The sequence below is a fragment of the Phyllostomus discolor genome, chromosome 2, assembly GCF_004126475.2.
Source record: "Phyllostomus discolor isolate MPI-MPIP mPhyDis1 chromosome 2, mPhyDis1.pri.v3, whole genome shotgun sequence".
NCBI classification, from domain to species: domain Eukaryota; kingdom Metazoa; phylum Chordata; class Mammalia; order Chiroptera; family Phyllostomidae; genus Phyllostomus; species Phyllostomus discolor.
In genome coordinates, this window is record NC_040904.2 from 212,324,824 (window position 1) to 212,350,422 (window position 25,599).

A 25,599-nucleotide genomic window follows, 5' to 3' on the forward strand; every position below is an offset into this window, starting at 1 on the left:
AAGACCAGAGGGACCCCGGGCTGCAGGTTTTGTCACTTCTTTTAAGAGAACAGACTTAGCCCTGGCTGGTGTGTCTCAGTGTATTGAGCACAGGCCTGTGAACCCGGGGAGTCACTGGTTCGATTCCCAGTTGAGGTGCATGCCTGGGTTACAGGCCAGGTCCCCAGTGGGGGGCGAGTGAGAGGCAACCACACATTGATGTTTCTCTCCCTCTCTTGCTTCCTCCCTTCCCCTCTCTAAAAGTAAATAAATAAAACCTTTAAAAAGAGAGAGAGAGAGCAGACTTCAGGCTCTGCAGATGGTAGAAAGCCCCAGTTATGCATGCCCCATGCACACCCGTGCACCTTGCAAGGCACATGTGCACCAGCACGGAAACACACGCACAGCCCCTGGAGGTTCATGAGCCCGCAGGTGACTGTGAGGTGCCTTCACGTGCCTGTATGTGCGAGCACAGAGCTTATCCTTTGTGCTGAGCTGCCCGCAGGGCCAGGGTCTCGAGTCCCCGCCCCAGCTGCTTCCCACCGCAGGCCCTGCTCTCCACTGCGCCAGGGCTCCTCGGTCGAGTGTGCCTGACGGTGCGGCGCACACTCGTTGTGGGCATGGAACCGGCTCCCTGTTCTCACCTGGCAGGCCCCGGTCACTGCTCCCAGCCTGGGGGAGAACTTCCCTTTGCAAAGTTAGATAACAGCACAGGCTTTCCGTCAGATGATTGGTGCAGTGGCTCCACGTGTTGCAGCTGGCACAGGGCCAGGCCTGCCCTGCCAGGCGGCGGGGAAGGGAAGGCCTGGCTGCAGCCTGAGCTGGCAGGTGGCCGAGCTGGGGGTGGACGGGCGGGCCGGGGTCCGTGCTGCCCATTGGCTGCCTCCGGCTCCCGCCCCGCCCGCCTCCAGAGCCTGTGGCTCCCGGGCCAGCTCCTGCCTCTCCAGCTGCTTCTAAACTCCCAGAGCAAGCTCCTCCTGCCAGGCCATGTCGAGCTGCGACCGGATCGGAGTGGCCCCTGCCATGGACATGCCTGAGGTTCTCAAATCCCTGCTGGAGCACTCTCTGCCTTGGCCAGAGAAGAGGACAGGTAGGAACGGAGGTGGCCTGCATTGGCTGGCCGCCCAGGTGCCCAAGGGTTTGGGGGCAGCCACAGGCACAGTGGCAGGACAGGCATGTCTCAGCTAGAGGGGGTCCCCAGCAGGGGTCTGTCCTTGGTCCCTTCCTGAGTGGGAGGAAGGGCTGGGGTGCAGAGAGAGACGAGGTGGGGAGTGCCACTGCAACTCTGGGACTGCCCCCTCAGCCTGCTGGCTTGGGGGAGCCACGGCCAGTGTGTGGCCACACCACTGACAGGTGCCGTGCTCACGTGGAACAAGAGCAGGACCAGAGGGCCCCGCTGAGAGAATGTCCTGGACGCAGATGGCTTATTCAGTCCCCTCCCTCTGCACGGTGGCAGAGCACAGGCAGAGACTGTGGGTTTGGGCAGCCTCCCGTCTGGAGAACATGCTTTCTTCCGTGTGCCTGCTTCAGCTCCTGCCTGCTGGAGGGCTGCACCCATGGAAGGGAGGGAAGCTGTTATGTAACAGGAGCACAGGCTCGAAGCCCGGGTTCCTAGGATACCACGGGCAAACACGGGGCGAGGGAGCCTGGAGAGGAGGGCGTGGACCGAGGGGCAGAGCCAGCCGCCAGCACCAGGTGTCTCCCAGCTCCTGCCTGAGCAACCCAAGGCCGTGGCTAGCTTTGGGGGGCCCCCCTGCTCAGGGTTCTCCCCATCTCCTCTGTTCTAAGATGTCAGGGACTCACACCCAGGTGCTCACTGCTCCAACTCCCCAGGTGTCTTAAAGGAGCCCTGCTGTCCTCTGTTGCCTGGGTCTGCCTCAGATGCCCAGTGCGTCCCCTCAGGGCGCCTTTCTCAGGCCTCTCCCTCATCCCACTGTGCTGGTGACTGATGTCTCTCATCGCTGGGTAGCCCTGGTTGTCTCCACAGGACTTTGTCCCCCAGTACTCTCAGCTCGCTCCCAAACTCTGGGGCCTGAGGACAGACACCACAGCCCGTGCCCTCTCTCCTGTCACCCCGTGGGGCACCGGGCTCAGGGAAAGAGGGGCGGCGGGCTCTGCTCCATGGAGACCCTACTGGGAAGGAGAGGTGGGTCCCAGGGTCTCAGGCCGCACCCTGAGGTTCCTGCCGGGGCAGCCGGGCTGCCCCGGAGGCGGGCATCACGGGAGCTCCTGTGCCCTCCTCGCACTCAGGACCCCAGCTGCTCACCAGGAGAAGCCCATCTCCTCGGGACCCCCTCAGCTCAGCCTGGCGGAGGAGTCACAGCTGACTTTTTCTTGCCATCTCTGAACAGCCGTGTGGGTAGGTGAAGCCGAAGTCCTTCCGGCAGCTAGAGGTAGGGGGCTCCCTTCTTGGCCCAGGCACCCGGGGAAGGTAGGGTGTGCAGGATGGCCCAGTGCACGCACAGGGAGCGGCCGGGCTGCTGGCAGCTTGCAGGGACAGCTCCCCGCCGGGCAGGGAAGGGTTCTCAGGGGCAACTCAGGGCGCCGCCGCTCCTCCGCCCATGAGGATAACAAGGCCCTTGAAGTGTGGCAGCAGCTGCTGGTCGCTGGTTCCTAGCTGGTCCACAGGGCCTTGTGACAGCCGGAAAATCCCCATCACTCACAACGAATGGACGCAGTCGGGGCCCAGTGCCGAGAGGACTGGCCGAAGGTCCTGGACCGGGCTTTGCCAAGAGTTGGCGAGCTCTGGCCGAGGACCAGTTGGTCTGTACGGCTGGGCTGGTCAGGGGCTGTGCACCAGCATCTCGGGCTGCCTCCCATCACCTCTCCACACGGTAGCTCACTGAGGGTCAGAAGCTTGCGGCCCCGTGGGGCTGACAGACGCCCATGGGTAGACACATCGACAGGCCAGAGCACCCACCAAGACCTCACTCACAGCACTGCCCCAGCCTGCAGCCCTGCCTCCAAAGCTCCCAGACTCTCCCAGTCTTTCACAAATAAAAGTATCTGCCTGAAAAGCATGTATCTCGGTGCAGAGAGAGTACACCCCCCCCCCCCCCCACAGAACTAGAATTCCTGGCAGTTGTGCAGCAAGTACCCTAAGTTCTTGGAGGAGCTCCTCTCCCTGGGTTCCCCACTCCGGCAGGGACCCCGGTGGGAGGAAGACAGCGGAGGTGCCCCCTGCCCCGGAAACAGTTGCCCTCAGGGTCTCTTTCTTGCCCTTGGCTCTGGCATAATGAGAACAGGTGTCTCACTGGGGACTGAGACCTGCCTGCAAACTCCCCATTCTCTCCAGCCCCCCGGCTGCTTCCGCACACATCTAGGTCACGTGCAGAGCATCTCCTGGGTCCAGCGTGAGGGAGTGTCAGAGGAAAGCGTGTGGAGTGTGAGAAACTCCAGGTGTGCTCTCGCGAGATCGTGCTCCCTGCGGCCTCTCATTCCATTGTCCAGTTCAAAGATGCTCCCTGCGCATCTTGACCTTGGGGTGTCTCCCTCTCCCGCTTGCCTCCCAGCCCAGCCTGCACAGAGAGACCCCCACCTCTTGCTGGTCCCTAGTTGAGCGGGTGTGGTCTAGCAGAGCTGACCAGGCTGCAGCCTCCCAGGGCTTCGGGTGATGACAGCCACCCGGCAGCCCCTCGCTCTGGGCTGCCAGTTTGGCCAGCTTCCCTGGGAGGCAGAGAAACCCACGTCTGACTCGACTTCCCCTCCGTCTCTGAGCCCCGGTCCCCAGGGACCACTCGTCCTGTTTCCACTCCCGTCCTTTCTCCCCAGGGCCGCCCTTTCTCCCCAGGACCGTCTCCCAAGAGACGATTCTGTTTCAGACTGCTCACTCTCGGCTCCTTTCTTCTCTAGCTTCTGGGTCTCTTCTCTAACCCTCTTCTTGATACCCCTTCCTGCCCTCACCCCACAGGGGCTTGGCTGTGCTTGGAGGCCGGCCCCCCCACCTTTCCGAGAGCTTTGGTCGCTCCAAGCAGCCTATAACATGAAACACAAAGTTTGCACGTGGCCTTCCCTTTGAGCTGGCCAGGTCAGGTCCCACCCTCAGAAAGCTCCGAACTAGACTCATCAGTGGGGCACCCGGTAGGGTATCCTTGGTATAGCTCTCGCTCTCCATCACTGATCTGTAAAAAGCGAGAAAAAGGGCACCTGCCTCACGGGCTTGTTGCGGGGACCGAAGGCGCTGTCCCACGTGAGCGCATGCGCAGACTGCGAAGTGCCGTGCTCTCCGCGAAGGCGCAGAGCGGCTGGGCCCGGCGTGACGCTCCTTCCGCCAGCGCCACACGCGCAGTCTGACCCGCGTCCCCTCCTTCTGCCTCCCTCCTGTGGGTGTTCCCTGAAGCAACGGAACGTTGGTTGCGAGTTTGTGTGTCTCCTCGGAAGTGTGTGCTGAGCTCTCGGGGGCCATCAGCCCCGCGCCAGGCCGGACAGCCCCGCGCGTCTGGCCGGGGAAGCGCTGAATGCCAACAGGCCGGGTGTCAAGGGGACTTTCTGGGGCAGAGGCAGTGGCGCGTGTGCGGGGCCGGGGTAGCCTTCTCTCGGGGCAGTGAACTAACTGGCCCCAGAGGGTGCACTCGGCACAGCCCGTGCTGTCCTGAGGTTAGCCTCAGGAAGGTCCATGGGGTCCCTCCACGCCCAGCCTGGGGTGTCCTCTCTTGGAGTGTCCTTCCCGGGAGGAGAGGTGGAGGGAGGCGGCCTTCTGTGCGCCGGGAGCCGCGGCCCCTCACCGCCACCTTCTAAATGAGGAGGGCTGGCTACCCTCGGGGCCACCACATGGGCCAGCCTCTCTCCTTGCTCCACCTTAGGGCTCGGCCGCCGCCTCTACCTGTCCCCTGTCACCAGCCAGAGACACGTGAGAAGTTCGTTCTCACCAGGTGCCGGAAACTGATGGCAGTGTGCGGGAGTGCCCCTTGCAGAGGGCTCTGCACCGTGACAGGCCCCGAGCCAAGGCCGGGCCGCTGAAGGAATGCATCCTGAGTCGGGAGGCCGCTGTTCTGACTTTGAGCTGGGGGCTGTGCCGAGGGCTCTGGCAGCACTGCCTGTGAGATGGCTTTGCAGGGGCAGTGGGATTATCCGTGCTACAGATGAGGCTCAGAGTTGTCAGGGGTTCCTGCCCGGCTCTGCCTGCTTCCAGGCCCGACCCTGCCCCCAGGACTCCAGGGTCTCCGAAACCCGGACCCAGGGCAGGACCTCCTCAGTCATCCTTTGCTTGCTCGTCACTTGCTCACTGAACATTTGCTACACTCCCCTGGTGGCTTGGAGTGAATGACACTTGCGTGCATGGCCTGGCGTCTGCACTCCACGGGAAAAGACAGACAATCAGCAATTGGGAGGCAGGGCCAACCTCTCTGAGGGGCTGACATTCAAAACTTGAGGCCTGGAGGGTGAGGAAGAGGTGAGGTCGGAGAGACTTGGACCAGGGAAGGTCCGCACCTTCACCCAGAACTTTCAGGCTGAGGGAAGAGCACCTGCAAAGGCCTTCCCTAGGGCAGGACAGACTCACGTGCCTGAGCAGTAAAAGGCCACTGTGGCTGCAGAAGGTGAGCAAGGGGAGAGAAGGAAGAGGTGAGGTTGGAGAGACATGGACCAGGGAGAGCCCACAGGGCCCTGAAGGGAGTGACTCTGTCCTCTCCCTGCTGCACGGGTTGGGAGATGACACTGTCCTCATTAGGTGGCAGGTGAGGAGGAATGAGGCAGTCCCAGAACAGTTCAAGATGGAATTACAGTAAGAGTTCATTTCAATTGAGCACTTGCTATGCACCAAGTGTTGCTCTCAGCTGTGTGCCTGAATGGGCTCTTTTATTTCTGACACTCAGGCACAGAGAGGTTAAGTAACTCGCCTGAAGCCACACAGCTAGGAAGTACTTGAAGCAGGAATCAGACCCAAATGGTTCGGCTCCAGAGCCCACACCCTACCACTGCACCACTAGCAGGACTTGCACAGGGGGATCCCTGGCCACCAGGCAGTGGCTGTTGAGGTGGCAGAGACTGGAGTTGAGGGCTTCTCTCTGGAAATGGCCCTCTTGGGGCAGCTCTCTAATCAGTTGGGATCCCGGGAGTAGGCAAAACGCAAGTGGAACAGGAAACCGGTACTCTGGAGAAATCTGAAGAGATGCACGGGAGGTAGCGAAGAGCCTCCACCCACCACTTGTACTCTAGAATGCACTGAGACCAAGGTACACAGCCCAGCCCACAGGCATGTGGGCCCGAAGGCAGGCAGCGGTTGGTCCGGCTAGTGCCAGGGCACCTGCCATGTTTGTTGTTCTAGGTTTGGGTGTGAAACACGGTGACAGCTATTTAACGTTAGCACGTTCCAAACGTGTATGACTTGGCTCTGAAAGGTGTTGTTAACCCTCCTACCAGCACCAACAACAAATGAGCCAGCAAATACTTACTGAGTTACTACCCTAAACAAAGCTTTGCATACTCTCCTGCAACTGGTATTGGCAAAGCGCACAGATGACTGGGCTCTGTTAGAGCTCCAGGGAGCCTAGCCTCACCCCGGTCTTATGCACGCCGGCCTCGCCGCACACGTCTCAGTAAGTGGGAAAATGGGATGGTCCTGTCCTACTGGACACTGCGTGTGTGGCCAAAGATCATTATGGGGTATCTGGCCAAGGGCTCCCCAGGCTGGGGTTTTAGCTCTTCTAAACTTCAAGTTTAAATAATAATACTCCGAACTGGTAGATAATGGTTTAAAGGCACCTGTTCTGCATATGCTCACTTGAATTAAGTTTTGAACTTGGACTGGTTCCAGGCAGGTTTCTGGCACAGAAAAGAGTTCAAAGCCAGCCCAGCTCTGGAGAAGGTTCCAGCGTAGGCTCCAGAGCCCCTCCACCCCCTGCAGCTACACAGCCTTGCCCCTACACCCCGAATAATTCCACTCCAGACCCAACACAACCGGAGCGGAAGCGGGGGGGGGTGGGGGGTAGAGGCCACACCACGCCACACCGTTCCGGGCGGGCACGTGACACTGCTTCTCACACATAATCCTCCTGCCCACTGTGTGGGGTGAGCCCAGCCCTCTCTGTTTCCGAGAGAAAAATAGCGAAAGCTTAGGCAGGAGCAGTCACTTGCCCAGGCCACATGGCTGGTCAGCGTCTGAGGGGGGATTCTCCCCAGGCCTGCCTCCCCAGCCCACAGAGCTGTCCCCACGACCACACTTTCCTCAAGAAGTGGCCGCCTTGAAACCCTGTCACTAAAGGACACCAAGGCACCACTTCATACCTTTAGAGCCTCAGCCACATAACAGCATGTTCTTGCTACGGAGTTTATTTCTCTGTAGGGCTCACACACGCTGTGGAAACGAGCCAATCACTCCTCACAACGTTTATTTCTCCACTAAGACAAGGGCAAGGCCGCACTGCTATTCCCACTGCACTGACAGGAGCCGGCGGCAGAGCACGGCAGCAACGCCTCCTCCCAGGTCGGCTGGAGGATGAAGACTAGACCCTCGTGGCTCCCGCCTCCCGATGGTGCTGTCGGGGCTGCCAGCCGGCGCCGTAGCTCACCTCCCAGCGTGCAAGTAGGCACGAGAGAGAACACGTCTGCAGTGTCGCTGCGGCGTTTGGGACGCACGGTTTGCCCCGGGGTGACCCAGGGGGAAAACCCGCTCTGGGCAGCGTCACCAACAGAGAAGCAAATCCAAACTAACTTTTTGAAGCCCGGACCTGCTCGCCTCGCTCCTCACCGTCGTCACTTGCCCGGCACGTTACTCGCTCCGGGCTGGGTGATGAGTGGAGTAAGCATTTTCTCTCCGGGTAACTGTAGCTTTAGAAATATTTACTCCCTCTTACCATATCCCGCCTTCGTCGTAAACAAATACGATAAACTTCCACTGTTATCATAAATCCTTCTCTAATACTTGGAGATTTTTTCCCTTCAACAACGTCATATTAGCCATGAAAATACGCATGTGACTCTAGTCCAGTCAGTCTCTGCACTGCCAAACTAGCCTTTTTTTTTTATAAAAAGCTTCATATACTGTTTTAATTAATCTCCCTTGCTAAGTCTTTTTAAAATTTGTTTCTAAAAACCTCTAGGTCAGTTTCACCTAAAGATATCTTAGCCATCCATATACAGAATTCCCACTAACAACTCTGCAACACAACAGATTTTTAAAAAATGTATTTATTTATGTTAATAGTTTCTCTTTTTTAAGATTTTATTTATTTATTTTTTGAGAGAGAGAGAGGGAGGGAGGGAAACATGTGTGGTTGCCTCTCACTTGGCCCCCACTAGGGACCTGGCCCGCAACCCAGACACGTGCCCTGACTGGGAATCAAACCGGCGACCCTTTGCTTTGCAGCCCACGCTCAATCCACTGAGCTACACCAGCCAGGGCTGCAATACAACAGATTCTGTGTACACAATCTCATATTTCCACTAACTTGGGAGTGACATGGGCACAGTACCAGCCTCCAGGATAATGGATACACCAGCCAGTGGTTTTATACACATTAGTTGTTGTTTTGTTTTTAAGATTTTATTAATTTATCTTTAGAGGGGAAGGGAAGGAGAGAGGGAGAGAAATATCAATGCATGGTTGCCTCTCGTGCATCCCCTGGTGGGAACTGTCCTGCAACCCAAGCAAGTGCCCTGACCAGGAATTGAACCGTGATCCTTTGGTTCTCAGGCCTGTGCTCAATCCACTGAGCTACACTAGCCAGGGCATATACACATTAGTTTTATTTTTTATTTTTTTAGTTTTAGAAAGTTATGGAAACTACCACTTTTGGCAGGTTTGCAATTGTGCATTTATGTGCCTTGGCCTCCAGAAAACCCACAAGGTAGACCCTTGACACAGGTCCCCATTTGACATACAAGGAAAGGAGCCCTGGAGAGGGAAAGCAACTGGCTAGAGGGATCAAGTCAGAAAGGGACTGAAGTTCAATGCATGTGGCAGTAAACTTGAGTTTTGGAGTCGGATGCCATCACCGTGCCCCGCCCCACTACCTTTCCAGGCCTGGGCAGGAACCCAATTTCTTTCTTTCTTTTTTAAATATTTTATTTATTTATTTTTAGAGAGAGAAGGGAGGGAGATAGAGAGAGAGAGAAACATCAATGTGCAGTTGCTGGGGGTCATGGCCTGCAACCCAGGCACGCGCCCTCACTGGGAATCGAACCTGCAACACTTTGGTTCGCAGCCCATGCTCAACCCACTGAGCTATGCCAGCCAGGGCTAGGAACCCAATTTCTTGTGCCTTCTCAGCTCCCGGCAAAATTCCAATGGCCTCAGCCTGACAACTCTCAGCTAGCTGGGTGTCGCTGTCACGCCCCTGCCTGGTGAACCCCCGGCTGCGCCCTGCCATTTCCAACTCCCCAGCGTTCGGCAGGACGCAGGACAAACAAACCGAAGTCCCTGCCCTCTGGGAGTTCGGGCAGGCAGAGTCTTGTATGGCTGGGTTCAAAGCAGAGCAGAATCTGATCTATGAAGAGGGACGGATTTCTGGGCGCTGTTTAGGGGCAGCTTCCTATCGAGTCTCCCCCTTGGTGCACCCCTCACGCTTGACGTTTTTGCGTGTCCCACGGAACTCCCAGAAGTGTTCCTGTTTTAAGAGAGGAGGTGGTCCTCCCAACAAAACGTGTAATCGGTGCCCTGCGTAAAGGAGTTCGGTTTTCTGGGGGCGGGTTTGTCCCCAGGAAAAGGAGGGCGAGGTCCTAGAGAAGAACCGAATTTAGAGCTGTTTAGGACTTGAGAGATTATCTAGTCCAATCCCTTAATTTTATAAACGGGGAGATAGGCTCAAGTGAGGCAACTGGACGTCCCCAAGGTCACAGCTAGTCGGCGGGAGGACAGAAAGCGTGTACCCCAGCCCTAGCTCGGGGCTGGGCCCTTGATGTCCACCCCACGCCGCCCCGCCCGGGCCTCAAGAGCGCTGCTCTCCACGCTAGTGTGTACCTGGCCGCGGCGCCCGCCCCAGAAGCCCGGGATCGGGGAGGAACCCGACACCCGCTTCGGCGGCGGCCAGGCCTGCCCCTGTTCGGGCCATCCCTACGGGAAGAGCAGGTCGCCGTCCGCCGCCCTGCCCTCGGGCAACCTCTGGGGATGGGGGTGCAGGTTCGACTCAGTGTCCTGGGACCACAACCCAGGGCAGAGTCCCGCGGACAAAAACGCCCGCCCCCGTCCCCCCCTCCCTTCCTCCCCGCCCCGCCGCGCCGCAAGCCCGCACGTGCTGAGCCTCGTGCACCGACCCGGGCCCCGCCCCTGCCCTCTATTGGCCGTTCCTCGCTTTCCTCCTCTTCTCCCCCCCCTCCCCGTGCGAATAGACTCGGCTGGGGCTCCATGTGACCTGCGGAGGGTGGGCCCTGCATCCCGAACGCGCTCTCTGATAGGCTCTCCCGGCGGCTCCCTGCGCACCTCCCTTCAGTGGCCTGGCCCGAAGGTGGAGAGATTGGGATGAGACGGAAAGGAGAGCGGTCGCGGTGGTCTGGGATGAGAGCGGGGGTTATGAAGAAGAAGGCGAAGGTGAGATCTCTGGTAGCAGGGAAGGAGCTACCGCAGAAGAGGGCCTATGACACAGACTCCGGCAGGCACCAATCAGGTGACTCGGGTGGATGGGGCGGGGCCTGCGGCGTTGCTCCTCACCTGGCCGTGCACGTGTCTCACTTATCACTGCAGCCTAACCAATCCCGGTCCGGAAGGCTGCTCCTGCCCAATCCAAGGCCGCAGTCTGGGAAAGCTGGCCTGACCTCATGAATAATTAATATAACGTAGCAAGTCCGCAGGCGGGGTAGGGATGGAGGGAGGCGGAGGAGCTGTTGGGCGCTTGCGCAGTAGCTACCAGTGTCGGCAGCTGCGGCGGGTCGCACCGCTCCGGCCCTTCTTGGGGGGGCGGGTGGGGCAGGCGAGGCGCCAGAGCAGAGCGGGAGGGGGGGTGGGGGGGCGCGATGTCCGACACAGGCGGTGGAAGGAAGCCGCCTGTGGAGCCGCAGGCGGGGCCAGGCCCGGGGCCTGGGCGCGCAGCTGGGGAGAGGGGTCTGCCGGGGTCTTTCCCACTGGTTCTGAAGAAGCTGATGGAGAACCCCCCGCGGGAGGCGCGCCTCGGTGAGGAGCGGGGGTCCGCGCGCGCCGGGGGCGGGGTTTGCAGGGGCGTGGCCTCCTGAGGGCGGGGCTGGGGAGGTCGGAGGTCTGGGTGAAGTGGTCCCGCGGAAGCGGGACGAGACCCGGGATGACGGAGGGCCTGGTTGGTGAGGCAAGAAGGTTGGGGGAAGGTCAGGGGCGAGTTGAGCGAGGCTGGGCCAGAGGGTCGTTGGCGCGGAAGGGTTTGAAGGGAGAGGCTGGGGTGGGGTCGCGGTGAGGGGTTCCCTGGGGCCGCCCGAGCGCGCGCGAGGTGTAGGGCTTATTGAGCAGGCCGAAGGGGGTCGTACAGCCACTTCCATGACGCTCCAGGGAGCCTTCTCCCGGGACAGCGTCACCCGAATCACTTGGGATGCTTGTTTGGAACGCTGGTTCCCGGGCCCCACCCTTCGCCTATCGAATCTGCAGCTCGTGGGACAGGAGTCTGCATTGTAAGCAGCACCCCACCTCCGTGATTCCTTAGTCCACTAAAGTTTGAGAAGCGCTGATTTACATGGCAGATTGTCTCTGCTTTTGGCCTTGCCTCCTCCCGGGAGGGGGACCTTGTCTTCACCCTCACTACTAGGTGCACGCTGGAGATTCTTTGGAAGTGTGTCTCGGGGTGGCTGCTGAGCTGGGGGGGACGGGTCAGAACAGATGGAGAGTGGGGCAGGGCAGGTAGGGGGGTGAAGATCAGGACAGTGCCACTGAGGCCCTTCGCCTGGTTTTGGGGGGCCAACCCTAGACTTTGAGGGCCACCGTGGCAGAGCTGGCCTTCATCTTGTTTCCTAGGCCACAAAGGTCCCAAGGGCCCATGTGGAAAGCAGGTTTGGCCTTGTTTTTTTTTTTTTTTTGGCCTGGCAACATGAAGTTCAGAGAGCAGTAGAGTGCCACCTATTGTGGTTTTCCGTGCGCAGAGGTATGCTTTCAGTCTGAGACCTTTGAATTTCCAAGAACCATCAGTGTAGTGCAGGGGTTTGCGATGGAATAGGCTTTCTGTGAATTACCTGTCTTGGGGAATTAATTTTCTTTCTAAAAATGCCATCCTGGGTGTGTTTGAGGCTTCCATCCCTATGGCTTGTCATGGTTGGATTATATATAGCTTCAGTATACCAGGTGAAGCCAGGCTTTCTCCTCTTGCTTCAGGACCTCCTGCGCTCAGAACCTTTTGTTTGTTTTCAAGACGATGCTTTGTTCCAGATCTGGGGCTGAGACAAGCTGCTGGGACATGTGTACACATCTGTCAGGCTCTTGTTCAAGATTGCCCGATAAAAGCTATCCATAACAATAATTGTCCTTTACGTTAGCAGAGTTCTCACAAAGCACTCTGACGAATCTTGTTTTATTTGGTCTTCCACAGCAGGGCTGTAGAGGGTGTTAGCCCCACTTCACAGATGAAGAAAGTTGGGGCTCAGAGAAGGGAGGATGCCTCCTCAAGGTCACATCGTGAGGCCTTGTAACTCTCGGTCTGGTGCTCTACCATCTGAACCCCAAATGCTAATCCCTGAGACCTGAGTGATGGGCCTAATTCTTTGTTATCTCTTACAAATAAAATTCCATCTTATAAAAACATTGATTAAAAATATTCTTAGTTGGCCCAGGCTGGTGTGGCTCAGTGGATTGAGTGCCAGCCTCCGGACCAAAAGGCTGCCAATTCGATTCCCAGTCTAGGGCACATGCCGGGGTTGCAGGCCAGGTCCCCAGTAGGGGGACGCATGAAAGGCAACCATACATTAATGTTTCTCTCCCTCTCTCCTTCCCATCCCCTCTCTTAAAAAATACCCTTAACTGCTTAGGTCAAGCAAAATCTGAAACATTTTTACTTGGCCTTCAGTGTGGCTGTTTTTATGTCTTCTTTCTTCTCCTCTCTCCTTTGATCCCCATGACCTCACCCAACGTGGACCCTGAACAGGATATGGAGTCAAGATCTAGGGGAGGAGGCCCCTGGTAGTGTTCTCAGTTGGTTAGAGTGTTATCCTGATATGCCGAGGTTGTGGGTTCGACACCCGGTCAGGGCACATATAGGAATCAACCAATGAATGCATAAATAAGTGGAACAACAAATTGGTGTTTCTCACTCTCTCCCCCTTCTACTTTCTCTCTATAAAATCAATAAATAAAAATTTAAAAATCTGGGGGGAGGAGAAGAGTGAGCCCATCTGGCCCATGCAGCCCACCAAAAACTTGGCTTTCTTACTTCCCATTTGGCTTGCTTTCTTACTTCAATCAAAGCCTGGTACAGAAGGCAGATGCAAGAGTTCAGGCTAATTCGTATTAGAAGCCATGACCAAATTCTGTTTGTTAAAACCTCCACCTTCTTAACCCATTTTTATTGGACCAGCGGGCTTCTTTTTGGCTGGCTGTGGTGTGGGAATCCATGCATGACTGGTTTATTTCCAACATAATCATATTTGATTTCTCTTTTCCACTTCAGAATCCAGAGTTCAAGTTGCCTCCCTCATTTTGAAAACCCATTATGAACTTGTCATGATTTTATCTCCTACTTCCCCGATTAGCCTCCCTGTCACTTTGATTTCCTTCAACTTTGTCGCATGTCTCTCTCGTCTGTCTTTCCTCATCTGCCCTTTCTTCGGTATCCACGCATCTGACTTTTAGACTGAGACAGTGAGGGGAGACCTAGTCCCTGCTAATCAGTTTTGCTTTGGATGGGAGCAAGATTTCTTCTTCATCTCCACCCTTTCCTTCCTCCCTGAAAACCTGCCTTTCAGTCCCCTCCGCTTACTCAGGGATAGACTTCCCTTGAAATTACTGCTCTGAGAAAGGTCCTGAAAAGACAGCTCCATACCCTCTGTATCTAATGAACTTAAAGGAAGTCTGTGTGCCAACCTAGCGCTCTTCATTCAGTGTACACATTTTCCCCTGGCCCACGGTCAGCTGCCCCTCTGCCAGCCCTGAGATGTAGCCATGAATCAGACACAGTCCCTGCGTTCCGTGAGCTCATGGTAGTAATGAGTGCCTGCCATTTGCCCAGAACTCTATAAGACACTTTCAGATGTTAGCTTTAGTCTGCACCAAAGAGGAGGCTTTATTCTCCTTTACAGTGGATGACACCGGGCCTGGGAGAGGTTGGATAACATGGCTGAGGTCGCACATGGCAGCAGCTGGGTGGCAGAACTGGGATGAGGCCTTGGGCTAGGTTGCTATGGAGAAGCATAGCTGGCGGGGACCAGACAGGAGAACACAGAAGTCCTTGACCTGAGGAATCACCCCTTTCCTGTCTCAGGGAAAAGAGAGTCAGGAAAGCTCAGGAATTCGATTTCTTCCCTGTAGCCTCTCTTCTCCAGACGCTAATTCCATAGCCCATTCTGAATTAACCACATTAAAGCTTGTGGCGAGCATTCTGGGAAGCCCAAGCAATGGATGAGGATGTGCTGCCGTCTCTAAAGGAGACCAGTGGGCCTAGGTCGAGCACTGGGTTATAAATGGAGAATACAGTGAGCTCTCGAAATGCATGGGATAGATCAGGACTCGGAGAGATGGGCTAGCGCCGTGAAGCTCAGTGCTCCCCTCCTAGGATTGAACTACCCTCTCATGTGGTGTCTCATCATAGATTTTGTGTCTGCAGATAAGGAAAAGGGGAAGGAAAAGCTGGAGGAAGACGAGGCCTCGGCAGCCAGTACCATGGCCGTTTCCGCCTCCCTCATGCCGCCCATCTGGGACAAAACCATCCCATATGATGGCGAGTCTTTCCACCTGGAGTACATGGACCTGGACGAGTTCCTGCTGGAGAATGGCATCCCCGCCAGCCCCACTCACCTGGCCCAGAACCTACTGCTGCCTGTGGCCGAGCTGGAAGGGAAGGAGTCGGCCAGCTCTTCCACAGCGTCCCCACCGTCCTCTTCCACCGCCGTCTTTCAGCCCTCCGAAACCGTGTCCAGCACAGGTTGGTGGCGGGCCTTAGGGCAGGGCCTCCTGTCCCCTCTAAGGAAGTCCACTTCCCGCCGAAGGCTTCGTAATGTGCACACACCCAGTGAGCCCCTCTCTCAGGGGAGGTCCCGGGGGGCCTGCAGTGTGGAGGAACCCTCTGCTCTCGCCCTTCGGCGTAGCCCCCGAGGCTGAGGACAGAAACAGCAGTCATGTCAGTAGTGTTGGCGCCTTCGTGTAGGTGGGCGTGCGGCCGCCGGTCAGGACCGTGGAGCGAGGTCTTCCCGTTTACGGCTTCCCAGGACAGAAATCCCAGGCTGCGTTTTCTCAGCGTGGCTCCTCCCCCCGCATGCGCTTTGCCACGGGTTATTGGGAAGCTCAGGAGATGATGATGATGATGATGATGCCAGCCAACATTTATTTAGCACTTACTCTGTGCCGGGCATTAACATGTAATCCTCACACAAGAACCTTATGAGATTGATAGTTTTATCTGTGTGCTAGAGGTGAGGAAACAGAAGTTGAGTAACCTGCCCACGGTCACACAGCTAGCTGGTGGTGGGGCAGCACCGGAGCCCAGGCTGTCTGACACCATAGCCAGGTCCTGCTTAGGCACCGGCACAAAGAGGGCGCCTGTGGGATTCCTCCTCCATCCTCTTGCCTTTGTTCTGTTTTACCCCTGGGGTTGGGTGGTCCGTCGGTCGGTCACTCGGGTAGTTTTCATGCCCTTGGACACGAGCCCTGCAGAGGAGGCGTGGTCCCTGTTTTGGGGGTCTCTGCAAAGCTGCGTACAGGCTCCGGCAGAGGCGCACAGGCTGATGGTGAGGGCTCCTGGAGGGCCCCCGGGCACCCACACCCAGAGGATTCCCTTGCTCTGTTTTTTTTATGTTACTTTTCATTGTGGACAAATTTTTGAATACAGAAGATAAACTACTATAATGAACCCCCATGCAACCATCACTCAGCTTCCATAATTCTTAACCAATCTCATTTTCTGTAATCTCTCCCGTCCCCCTCACCTGATTATTTTCCATCAAATCCTAGATATTCTATTTCATCCATAAATATTTTAGTACGTATGTAAACTATGAGTTCTTTTAAAAATAACAAAAATAGCAATTTTACATCCGAACTTAGCAATAGATTCTTAAGCATTCAAATTTCCAAAAAGTTATCTCATAAATGCTGGTATTGGACAGTTCGTTGAACCAGGACCCAAACAAGACACACACATTTCATTCAGTTGTGTCTCTCGAATCCCTTAAATCTCTTGTAATCGATGGGGTCCACTCTTTTTTTCTCTTTGCCATTCATTTGTTGAAGAAGTGGAACCATTTGTCCCGTAGAGTCCAGCGCGTGCTGGGTTTTTCTGACCGGGTCCCTGTCGTGCCCCTTATCGCGCCCCTCTGCCCTAGGTCGTTTCCCCGTAAGTGGGTTAGCTCTGGGGGCTCCAGCTGATTGCAGCCACACTCTTGTTCAGAGGCAGCTCATTTTTGTGCTGGTTGGGTTGTCCTAGAAGGCTGGTTTCTGTGCGGGCAGGGCAGAGTGGGAAACAAGCTGTCTTCTACCTCAAGTCACCTGGATGACATTTGCCTTTGACTGTGCTTTTAAGAACCTTCTTATTTAGTATGGCACACAGCAGTGCCATATCATAAGCATACCATGCAATGAATGTTCACAAAGTGTGTTCACCTGTGTGACTCTCACCCATGTCAGGAGATGCAGCATTATTGGTGTCCCCAAAGTGCCTTGCGACCCCATTCAGTCATTAGTCCCCAGAGGTGACCACTATCTTGACTTCCATTGTCAGAGATTCCTTTTGCTTGTAATTGAACATTCTGTAAATGGAATTGTATATTATGTTCTCTTTTTTAACTACTGTGTTGATTATACTCACATTTATAGCTCTCTCTAGCTAGCTTTATAGTACACACAGGTTATGTGGACGTCAGAATCTCTTTACACTAACAGCATAGATTTACAGAACATGCTCAAGGAATACTCCTGTAACAGAAAAACCACAATACAGATAAAGAAAGAGCTGCATTGAAGAATTGTACACATGGTAGAGATGAAGGTAGAATTTTCCCTCCTAATTGTTCAGTTTCTTCTGTAGGAAAGACATAAGTAGTATGCGTTCTTTTGTGTCTCGCTTCTTTCCTCCACTTTGTATATGAGAATCATCCATGTTGTTGCCTGTAGCGTAGCTTGTCCGTTTCCATCACTGAATAGTGTTCCGCTGTCGGACCATAGTACATATCTGCTCTATAGACGATGGGCATTTGAGGTGCTTCTAGTTTGGGGTTATGTACAGCAATGCCATGAACATTTCCGTGCACATCATTTGGTAAACACACATGTACTTTCCGGTTGATTATTTACCTCGGAGTAGAATGGCTGGGTCATCGGACATGCGTACATTCTGCATCTTTTTAATCCTTATCCAAGGATATTTTTACTGGTGTGTGTGTGTGTGTGTGTGTGTGTTTGAGAGAGAGAGAGACAGACAGACAGACAGATTGGTTGCCTCCCGCATGTCTCAACTGAGGATTGAATCCACAACCCAGGTATGTGCCCTGACTGGGAATCAAACCCGCACCCTTTTTGGTGTATGGGATGACACTCCAACCAACTGAGCTACCTGGCCAGGACCATATATTCAGCTTTTATAGATACTACCCATGTAAGACAGGGCCGTAGCTGTCGACACCCCGAGCAGCGGGGCGTGGGAGCTCCAGTCGTCAGCCTTTGGTGCCTTGACTCTCTGTTCTGTAGGTGTAGAGCGTGGCGGCCCCAGGATTCCTCAGCGACCACACTGGTCCCTGGTTATTCATTCTCTGACGCTCAGCCCTCTTGGTAATTGATTCCCTCTAATAGGATACAATGAGTTTATGTGCATTATCCAGTGGAAAGTTAACTCTCATCATGTCGTACTCTCATCATGCTCAGACCCTCCAGTGGTTTTTCTCGTATCAGGGTAAAAGTCAGGATCGGTGATACTGTTGACATTTGGACTAGATAAGTTCGTTGTTTGGGTTGGAGAAGGGACTGTGCTCCATATTATAAGATGTCTAGCAGCGTCCTTGGCTTCTGCCCACTGGATGCCAGTAGCACTCCCTTCCCTGCCATAATTCCTTTTTTAATTTTCACTCATTGACTTTAGAGGGAGAGAAGAAGGAAGGGAGAGAAACATCAATTTGTTGTTCCACTTATCTATGCATTCATTGGTTGATTCTTGTATAAACCCTGATCAGAGACTGAACCTGCAACCTCCCTGTATTGGGACAGTACTCTAACCAACTGAGCTAGCCAGCCAGGGCTTCCCCCACTCTGCACAGTTCTTACATGGTCACATGCCCTGTGGGACAAGGTTGTCGCCTGCTCTTCACCTGTTTTATCCCGCTTCCCTCTCGTTCATTCACCCCAGCCCTGTCTGCCCCCGGGGCTGATCCTGGACCGTGCCAGAGCTCGGCTGTGCACACAGCAGTGCCCTCGGCGGTCACGGCTCCCGAAATGTCTTCTCCCAGGTGTTCGCAGGCCATCCGATGCTTCTGTAGATACCTGAAATGGAGCTTGTGTAGTGGCGGCCTTCCCACCGGGGTAACATCCCACAAAGGCAAGACTTGTACTTGTTTTGTTCACTGCTTTGCCTTTACCAGGACAGTAGCTGGCATGTAGTAGGTGTTCTATAAGCAGCTATTGACTGAGTAATTACATATTTTGTGTACTCTTATCAGTAGCATTGAATGAGTAGGCCAGAGGCGTAGGCTTTTAAAATAACTTATCTCTAACAACCTTTGAATTCCGAAAGTCCCTGTCATCCGACATTCACTATAAAGTGGCAGCCAAGTAGGGCAGAGAAGAAAAAGGACTTAGAGTTAGTCATACTGAGACTTAAATTTTAGTTCAGTCATTCACCTTCTGTGTGACCCTGGGAGAACCGTGTCCCTTCTCTGAGCCTTCGTTTCCCCATCTGTAAAATAAACCTAACACTCGTCTTGCTTTCAGAGTAGCTGTAAGACTAAATGAGCACCGTGACTGGTATGTCTCTAAGGACTCAAAAGTGGATGCCATTTCATTATTCAAACTGTGTCCCTAACCCATTCCAGTTCACACAGAGATTCAGCTGTTTCTCATTACTTGAGAGCTTGAAATCACAGGAAGTTTAAGGAGGATAATGATTTAATGTTCTGCTTAATACTTCTTGGGGGGAAAAACAGTGAGAAAGCCTTGTCTTTTTCAAGGGCCTCTGTTTCCTTTTCAGCATTTTGTTCCTAAAGGGAAGGATTCTTTCTGTGTGTGTGTTGTTGGTCTGAACCACACACGCCAGTCTGGCGTGGGGGTTGGTGCCGTGCCGTGTGCTTTTCTTCCCTGCAGGCGGCAGCGGCCGGCCGTGCGGCGCCGAGACTCAGGCAGGTATCTGAGTGTATGGCAGGAGTCTGCCGTTCGGTGGGCTGCTTGGGACCACCTGCCTCTGTGTGTTTCAGAATCCTCCCTTGAAAAAGAGAGGGAAACACCCAGTCCCATCGACCCCAACTGTGTGGAGGTAGACGTGAACTTCAATCCCGACCCTGCAGACCTGGTCCTCTCCAGTGTGCCAGGCGGGGAGCTCTTCAACCCTCGGAAGCACAAGTTTGCGGAGGAGGACCTGAAGCCCCAGCCCATGATCAAAAAGGCCAAGAAGGTCTTTGTCCCCGATGAGCAGAAGGTAATCTTGTGTCCGTGTAAGTGGCGGGGCAGCCCTGGTCCGAGAGCCGCAGGGCTGTGCTGCTTCACGTTTGGTTTTGTCTGGAGGGCCCTCCCTCTTTGCGGGCACGGTTTAGGAAGGCGTGAGTTCAGAGCGTAGGCCCGTGTCCTGCACCAGCTGGGAGGAAGAAGGGGACTCGGGTGGTGTTTGGCCCCGCGTGACTCCCTGCAGTTTCTGTTTCCTTATTGGCCGGTGGCTGTGTTGATGTTCTTGCTTCCCTGGCTTGAGCCCAGCCGTTGGGCAAGCGCTCACTAGGTCACAGGAACTGAGCTGAACAGTCCTCGCTTTGAAGGGCAGAAGATAGTTTTATGTTGCAAACGGCTTCCAAGCTGATGGTTTTAGAGGAGTTGGGATGGGGAGGGAGAGGAGCATCTTGCAGTTTTTCCATCCTCATCTGTGGAAAACTCACAGGAGGGGCTTTTCATACAAGCTTTGGAGTCTGGCAGAGCTCTGTCCGGGCCTCACTTTGCCACCTAGAGCTAGCTGGGCCTTGAGTTCCTTGTTTGTAAAATGGGAATACCTGTACCTGCCTATCAGGAGGTTCCTGAGGCTTTCATAATAATGGCGATGAAAATGGTAAACTTTTATGCGGTCCTTACTGTAATAAGCACCTGTACATATCAATCCATTTACTCCTCAAACAACTTGTTGAGGCAGTTACTGCTGCCCTTTGTTGTAAAGGTGAGGGACCTGAGACATTGAGAAGTTAAGGAAGTTGCCCAGTTCCTCTGCTAGTAAGGGGCTGAGGCAAGATTTGAACTCAGGGGACTGGATCTTAGCCACAACCAACGTGACAGTGCTTTCTTTATGTCGGGGCATCACAGAGCAGGCTCCCAGTACATGGAGTCCCCCTCACTCCACCGCTCCTACAAAGGGCTTTGTTTCTCGTCCTGGGGAGAGGACAGGGCCCCCTGCTGTCCTTGGCACACGCACCTCCTTCCCTGTGTCCCAGCTCTCATTCCTTCCGCACCGCGTAAGTGGCAAAAGGAGTCTGGGGTGTGGAGTGCTGGGAGGAGGGGAAAGGTTGGGTTTCCTTGTTGGGAAAGAGGAGAGACCAACAGAGGACACTTCCCCGCAGGATGAAAAGTACTGGACGAGACGCAAAAAGAACAACGTGGCAGCCAAACGGTCCCGGGACGCCCGGCGCCTGAAGGAGAACCAGATCACCATCCGGGCAGCCTTCCTGGAGAAGGAGAACATGGCTCTGCGGACGGAGGTGGCCGAGCTGCGCAAGGAGGTGGGCAAGTGCAAGACCATCGTGTCCAAGTACGAGACCAAGTACGGGCCCTTGTAACCCGTGCCCCGCCCTGGCTGCGCTGCCTGCATCTCGGCCCTCTGCCTGGGGGCTCCCTGAAATCCCACACGCGTGCGGGGACTTATGACTCGTCACGGGCAAATGGCGACGCACCTGCTCCAGGAGCTGTCATGTTCAAGCTTCATTATCCCACAGCTGGCGCACGTGGCGACTTCCCCGGGAGCCAGCCTGCTCACTGGCGGGGACGTGAGAATCGACGTAGACGGGTGCATCGCCTTAGTTTCTGCTCCTGGATGTCCCAGCTGAACTGGGAGGGGACCTCCGGAGCACAGACCTCCTCCCCCAGGGCGCTCAGGCGCCCTCGTCCCCCTCAGTCTCCACCCCGGGCCGTGGAGGCCCGTCTCCGCAGAGCGAGTCCATCGTTGGCGCCCTTACGTCTTCTCAGGTAGCAGGGCGTGTTTCCGGGCAGGCCGTGTCGGGGGGGCCACCTCACCCGACCCAGGAAGTCTGAGAGAAGCGTCCGTTTCCATCTCCCTCGGAGGCAGGGAGGCACCCGGCTCCTCCGTTGTGTCTGCGTGGGCGCCAGGCCACCTGCGTGGAGCTCTGCCGGCCTGGGTGGGGTCGGGGTCTGGGGCCTGCAGCGAAAGTGCGCCCCACCATTCACAGCTCCCACACCCCTTTACTCTCGTGACTCTGGGGCCCGGAAGCCAGGGAGGAGGCGCCGGCAGTCGCTGTGTCTGCGTTTTGTCTGTCGTGAAGGGGAGGTCCCCAGGCCGGCCCGTCTCTGAGCCCGGTCACGGTGCAGAGAGCTGCCCTGACACCGCCTCTTCTCCAGGTCACTTGTGGAGGCCGCCTGAATCTCACTTGCCCCACTAGACTTGCTTTCCACCCAGTGACCAGTCTCAGACCTTGAATTTAAAAGGAAAACCCCCTTGTTTAGGAAGCTTGCCTTCCTGGAGGCAGGCGGCGCCTTCTGCACGGTGGTCAGGAAACCGGCCGCCGCTGCGGACAGGGAGCCGGGGGGTGTCTCCGTGTCATCTTGCTCTGCTGTCCGATGTGGGCCGGGCCAGGGGCCAGAGGAAAGCAGAAGAGGGCTTCCCGGTCCTTGCTTCAGGGTCCCTCCCCTGTGCAAGCTGCCAAGAGGGGACCTGCGGGCAGGACACCCGGCCAGGGGTCACCAGGGTCGCAGCACAACTCGTGGAGTAGCAGGTTCTCTGGACATACACGTGTGAGAGTCCCCTCAGCCTGGTCCCCAGAGACTTGGGCCCCCCACCCGAACCCGGCTGTGGTACGTGGAGGGGTCCTTGCAGCTGTGGCCTCACTACCTCACAGCTGCTTTTTCTTGTGTCCACCCGGACTTGTCCTTTTGCTCTGCCTGGGAGAGTCATCGAAGAAATCCGTGGAGCCCTCTGCCCATTGTGGCCAGCTGGGGCATCTGAAGATGGGTGTATTTATTGGCTCAGGGCCAGGCAGCCTGTGGTTAAGAGGGGTCGGAGGTGACGGGCACGCTTTGTCATGCTTACCACTGGCTTTATTTAAAGTGGTAGCTCCAAGACCCGACTCTGACCCCCAGAGACTTTTATAACGTAATAAGACCTGGGGAAGCCATCCACTGACCGCGGACCGCACCCCAGAAGAATGCCACGGCCCTCCCCGCCTCTCCAGGGGACTCGACAAGGGTGCCTGAGGCCAAGGGAGGTCACCGCCTCCCTCCAGGCCCCTGACTTTTACTTTGTGGTTCTATAAAACCCATGTTCACACTTTTCACTCTATTGTAGCCACAACAGGGCAGTTGCATCCGGCATGTCAGTGTCCTGCCCCGGGCAGCCCGCCCGCCCGGGCACTCTCCCTCTGGTCTGGCTGCCCACCAAGAGGGCAGTCCTCATTTTGTTATTGGTAGAAGAGCCTCCAGCTGAAAAGCTCTTCGTTTTCTTTGGCCAGAAGTGTATGGCTTGTGGGTCTTGTTTTATTTTTTTTTTAAAGGATGGAGACTTAATTTCCGGGTGGCATCCATGTTCTGACCCCCGTGGGTGGGACGATGGCCTGAAGTCTCCCTCTTTTGTCCCACCCTCTGCACCTTCTGCCTGTTCAGTGCCCGCCCCTTCCTTCCCCCAGGCAGTGGGTGTCTGGTTCCTTCCCAAAGTGCTTACGTGGAAAGAGTGTGGCTTCTGGCCTCTTTTAGAAAAGCCCCTTTGAGTCCAGGGCCCAGCAGGGACAGGAAGGAAATGTCCACGGGGGTGGCCATGTTGGGGAAAAAGAGTGCTCAGGGAAGTGTGCCTCCTTTCCTGGCCCCCTCCGTCTCATCTCGGGGCTGGCAGCCAAAGACTGAGGCTCCTCTGCTCAAATCTTCGACATCTCCTAAAAGGCACTGGAGACCAGAGAAGCCAGCATTAGTGGCTTTATACGGGTTCCTGATGGGCTGGGAGGCGCCATCCCTTCCTAAGGGCCCTGTCTTCAGTTTCATGGCAGCCTCGCTACAGCCTCTGAACAGACAAATTGTGAATGAGCTAGAATGTTGCAAGATTATACATATAGTAAATGTATATCTAGCTGTTGATAGGTACTTAGAGCATTCACAATGGCCAGCAGCCTTGCGGAGGGCCTGGGTAACTCTCACCCTTGGCCAAAGGAAGGGGGTTGCCTGTCTGGGGCTGAGGTTGGAGAAGGCACCTAGTGACATTGCCCTGCTGTGGCCCTGGGTGGGCAGCTCCTGCAGCCCTCCGGCCTGCAGCGGGGTGGCAGGCGTGGGAGCCAGCTAAGGAGGGCCCCTTAGTGCTGGGCAGCTCACCACCCAGGGCCCTGGGAGCCCTGGTTTTCGTGGCAGAGCCTCACCCCAGAGCTCCTTTAGCATCTGTTAATTAAGTGCAATAAATTTTTCTAGAAAATGGTAAAGAGGATTTCCAGGTGGATATTGCTATCTTAGGGTGTTGGGGACGCCAGAACACCACTTGGTTTTATTTTTCTAAGTGCATGTGATGTGATAGAGTGTGTGGGGCTCCCTGTCTTCCCCTGGGAGCCGGCATTCCAGTGAGCCCCCCTTTCCCGCCTTTGTGGGGAAAGGAGGCAAGGAGAAAATTCCTTCTTCCCAGCTGGCGAGGGCGGAAGCGGACTGGAGCCCATTGGCCTTATGTGCGTGTGTGCGTGCGAGTGTGTCACTGCTGGTGGGCCGGAGTGATGTGACAGGGAGGGAAGCTGGGAATGTAACCTTTTCAAAACGAAATTAAATATTTTGAGACGAGAGTTGTGGGGCTGTCTTTTCTGTCCTCTTCGCCCCCCCCCCCCCCACCATCTGATCCCCCGTTTCCTCTGTGTCCGTGTTGGCCGGGGAGCCTGAGGGTTATCCTGGTGTCACTCACTGGGCACCCTCGGCCAAGCAACCGAACCACTCGGTGCCTCCGTTTCCCCCTCTGCCAGCTGGAAGTTACTCCTGCCTGCTCTCCCCACTGCTCACCGGGGAGAGACGCTGCCAGGCCGCGGGCAGTGTGAGCACACGGAAGCGCAGTGGGAAGACGGAAACTGCTCCCGGGCAGTGCTCCCAACACTGGGGAGCCCTTGCCAGCAACCACGTTAAAAAACAAAAAAGACTGGAAGGGTTGGGTGGGATCCTGGGGGTTTTCTTGTTCTCCCTTTGCCAGACTTCTGTCTGGCCACGAGAGCTTCACAATGAAAAAACAAGCTTATGCACAGGTGTAGCCACTTGCAGGGCACCTGCACCGTCGTTCCTGATTCTCTCAGTATTGGCACCCCAGGGCCCCGCTCGGGGCTGGCCCCGGCCCCCTATAGGCTTTCAGCCGGGGTGGGGTGGAGTAGGGGTGTCACCCTCCGCAGCGCCCCTGTGAATCCCCTCCCTCTCTTCACCCTCTTGCTGTGCCGCTTCGGTGGGGCCCACGTGCCTGCTTCTTCAGCAAGGCCTGGAAGGGCTGCCTTCCCGCAGCCAAGACTGCTGTGTCCTGTCCCCCACGCTGCGTGGTGTTGGCGCTCGGGCTCCCTGTTGCTTGAGGGGCCAGGAACCATTTGTTTCTAAGGAGAAAAACATACATTTGCAGTGTGGAGACCAGCTGGCAAGGTGGACTTTTTTAAGTGGCCATTTTACAAATAAACATTGAGGCTCAGAAAAGCAAAGTGATACGCCCCCAGTCGTCGCCGCGGGGCTAAAATGCACACCCAGAATGGGTTTCAAGTTTTCAAATTGCAATTCCCAAAACAGGAACTGCAGGCAGACTGTTCCCAGGCTGGGCTCGGGGCAGCATCTCCCTCGCCAGAGCTCCAGAGCCTCCAGCCCAGCCTCCCCTCGTCGTAGCCCTGGTGTCGGGCGCCTGCTACATCCCTGTGTGCACAATGGGACAGCAGCCTCACCGGTCTCAGCACATGGCAGCTGCCACTGCAGCGGTGACGTAGGAGGTGCTGACCTACGTGGGGAGGAGCCCCCCCCCAGCCTAGCAGCTGTGGGTCCACTGGATGGCGTGGGCTGCAGCCAGGGTTGGACTAGCTGTGTGACCTTGGGCAAGTTACTCCCCCTCCCTGAGCTCTTTCTCTCTACAATGTGAATGTGCTACTCAGATAATAGATGAGCGCCTGAAACAATGCAGCTCTCTACCCACCTCCCAGCTCCCTGAAGGACAAATTTTCCAAAGCTTAACACAGGCCCCCTTCCTTGAATGTTCCCATCAACCAGAC

The 25,599-nt window shown here is 55.8% G+C and overlaps 1 protein-coding gene across 5 annotated transcripts; it reads left to right on the forward strand.

The window, feature by feature from the left end:
• Positions 1 to 744: 744 nt before the first annotated feature.
• On the forward strand, positions 745 to 24,162 carry TEF (TEF transcription factor, PAR bZIP family member). Of its 5 annotated transcripts, none has more exons than XM_028532307.2 (4): positions 745 to 1,069; positions 14,622 to 14,939; positions 19,408 to 19,628; positions 20,746 to 24,162. In XM_028532307.2, exons 1-4 carry the CDS (start codon positions 967 to 969, stop codon positions 20,959 to 20,961), a joined length of 858 nt encoding a protein of 285 aa, XP_028388108.1. In that variant the 5' UTR covers positions 745 to 966; the 3' UTR covers positions 20,962 to 24,162. The 5 variants fall into 5 exon arrangements, with proteins under 5 accessions (XP_028388108.1, XP_028388107.1, XP_028388106.1 ...); XM_028532306.2 differs by having other exon boundaries at positions 857 to 1,069; positions 14,607 to 14,939; XM_028532305.2 differs by lacking the exon at positions 745 to 1,069 and adding an exon at positions 10,235 to 10,520.
• Positions 24,163 to 25,599: the final 1,437 nt, after the last annotated feature.

Bases quoted from the DNA above. Each gene is read 5' to 3' on its own strand.
- TEF (XM_028532303.2), top strand. From the start codon at position 10,867: ATGTCCGACACAGGCGGTGGAAGGAAGCCGCCTGTGGAGCCGCAGGCG. The intron at 11,024-14,606 runs GTGAGGAGCGGG...GTCTCATCATAG, and splicing joins CCCGCGGGAGGCGCGCCTCG to ATTTTGTGTCTGCAGATAAG. The intron at 19,629-20,745 runs GTAATCTTGTGT...ACTTCCCCGCAG, and splicing joins TTGTCCCCGATGAGCAGAAG to GATGAAAAGTACTGGACGAG.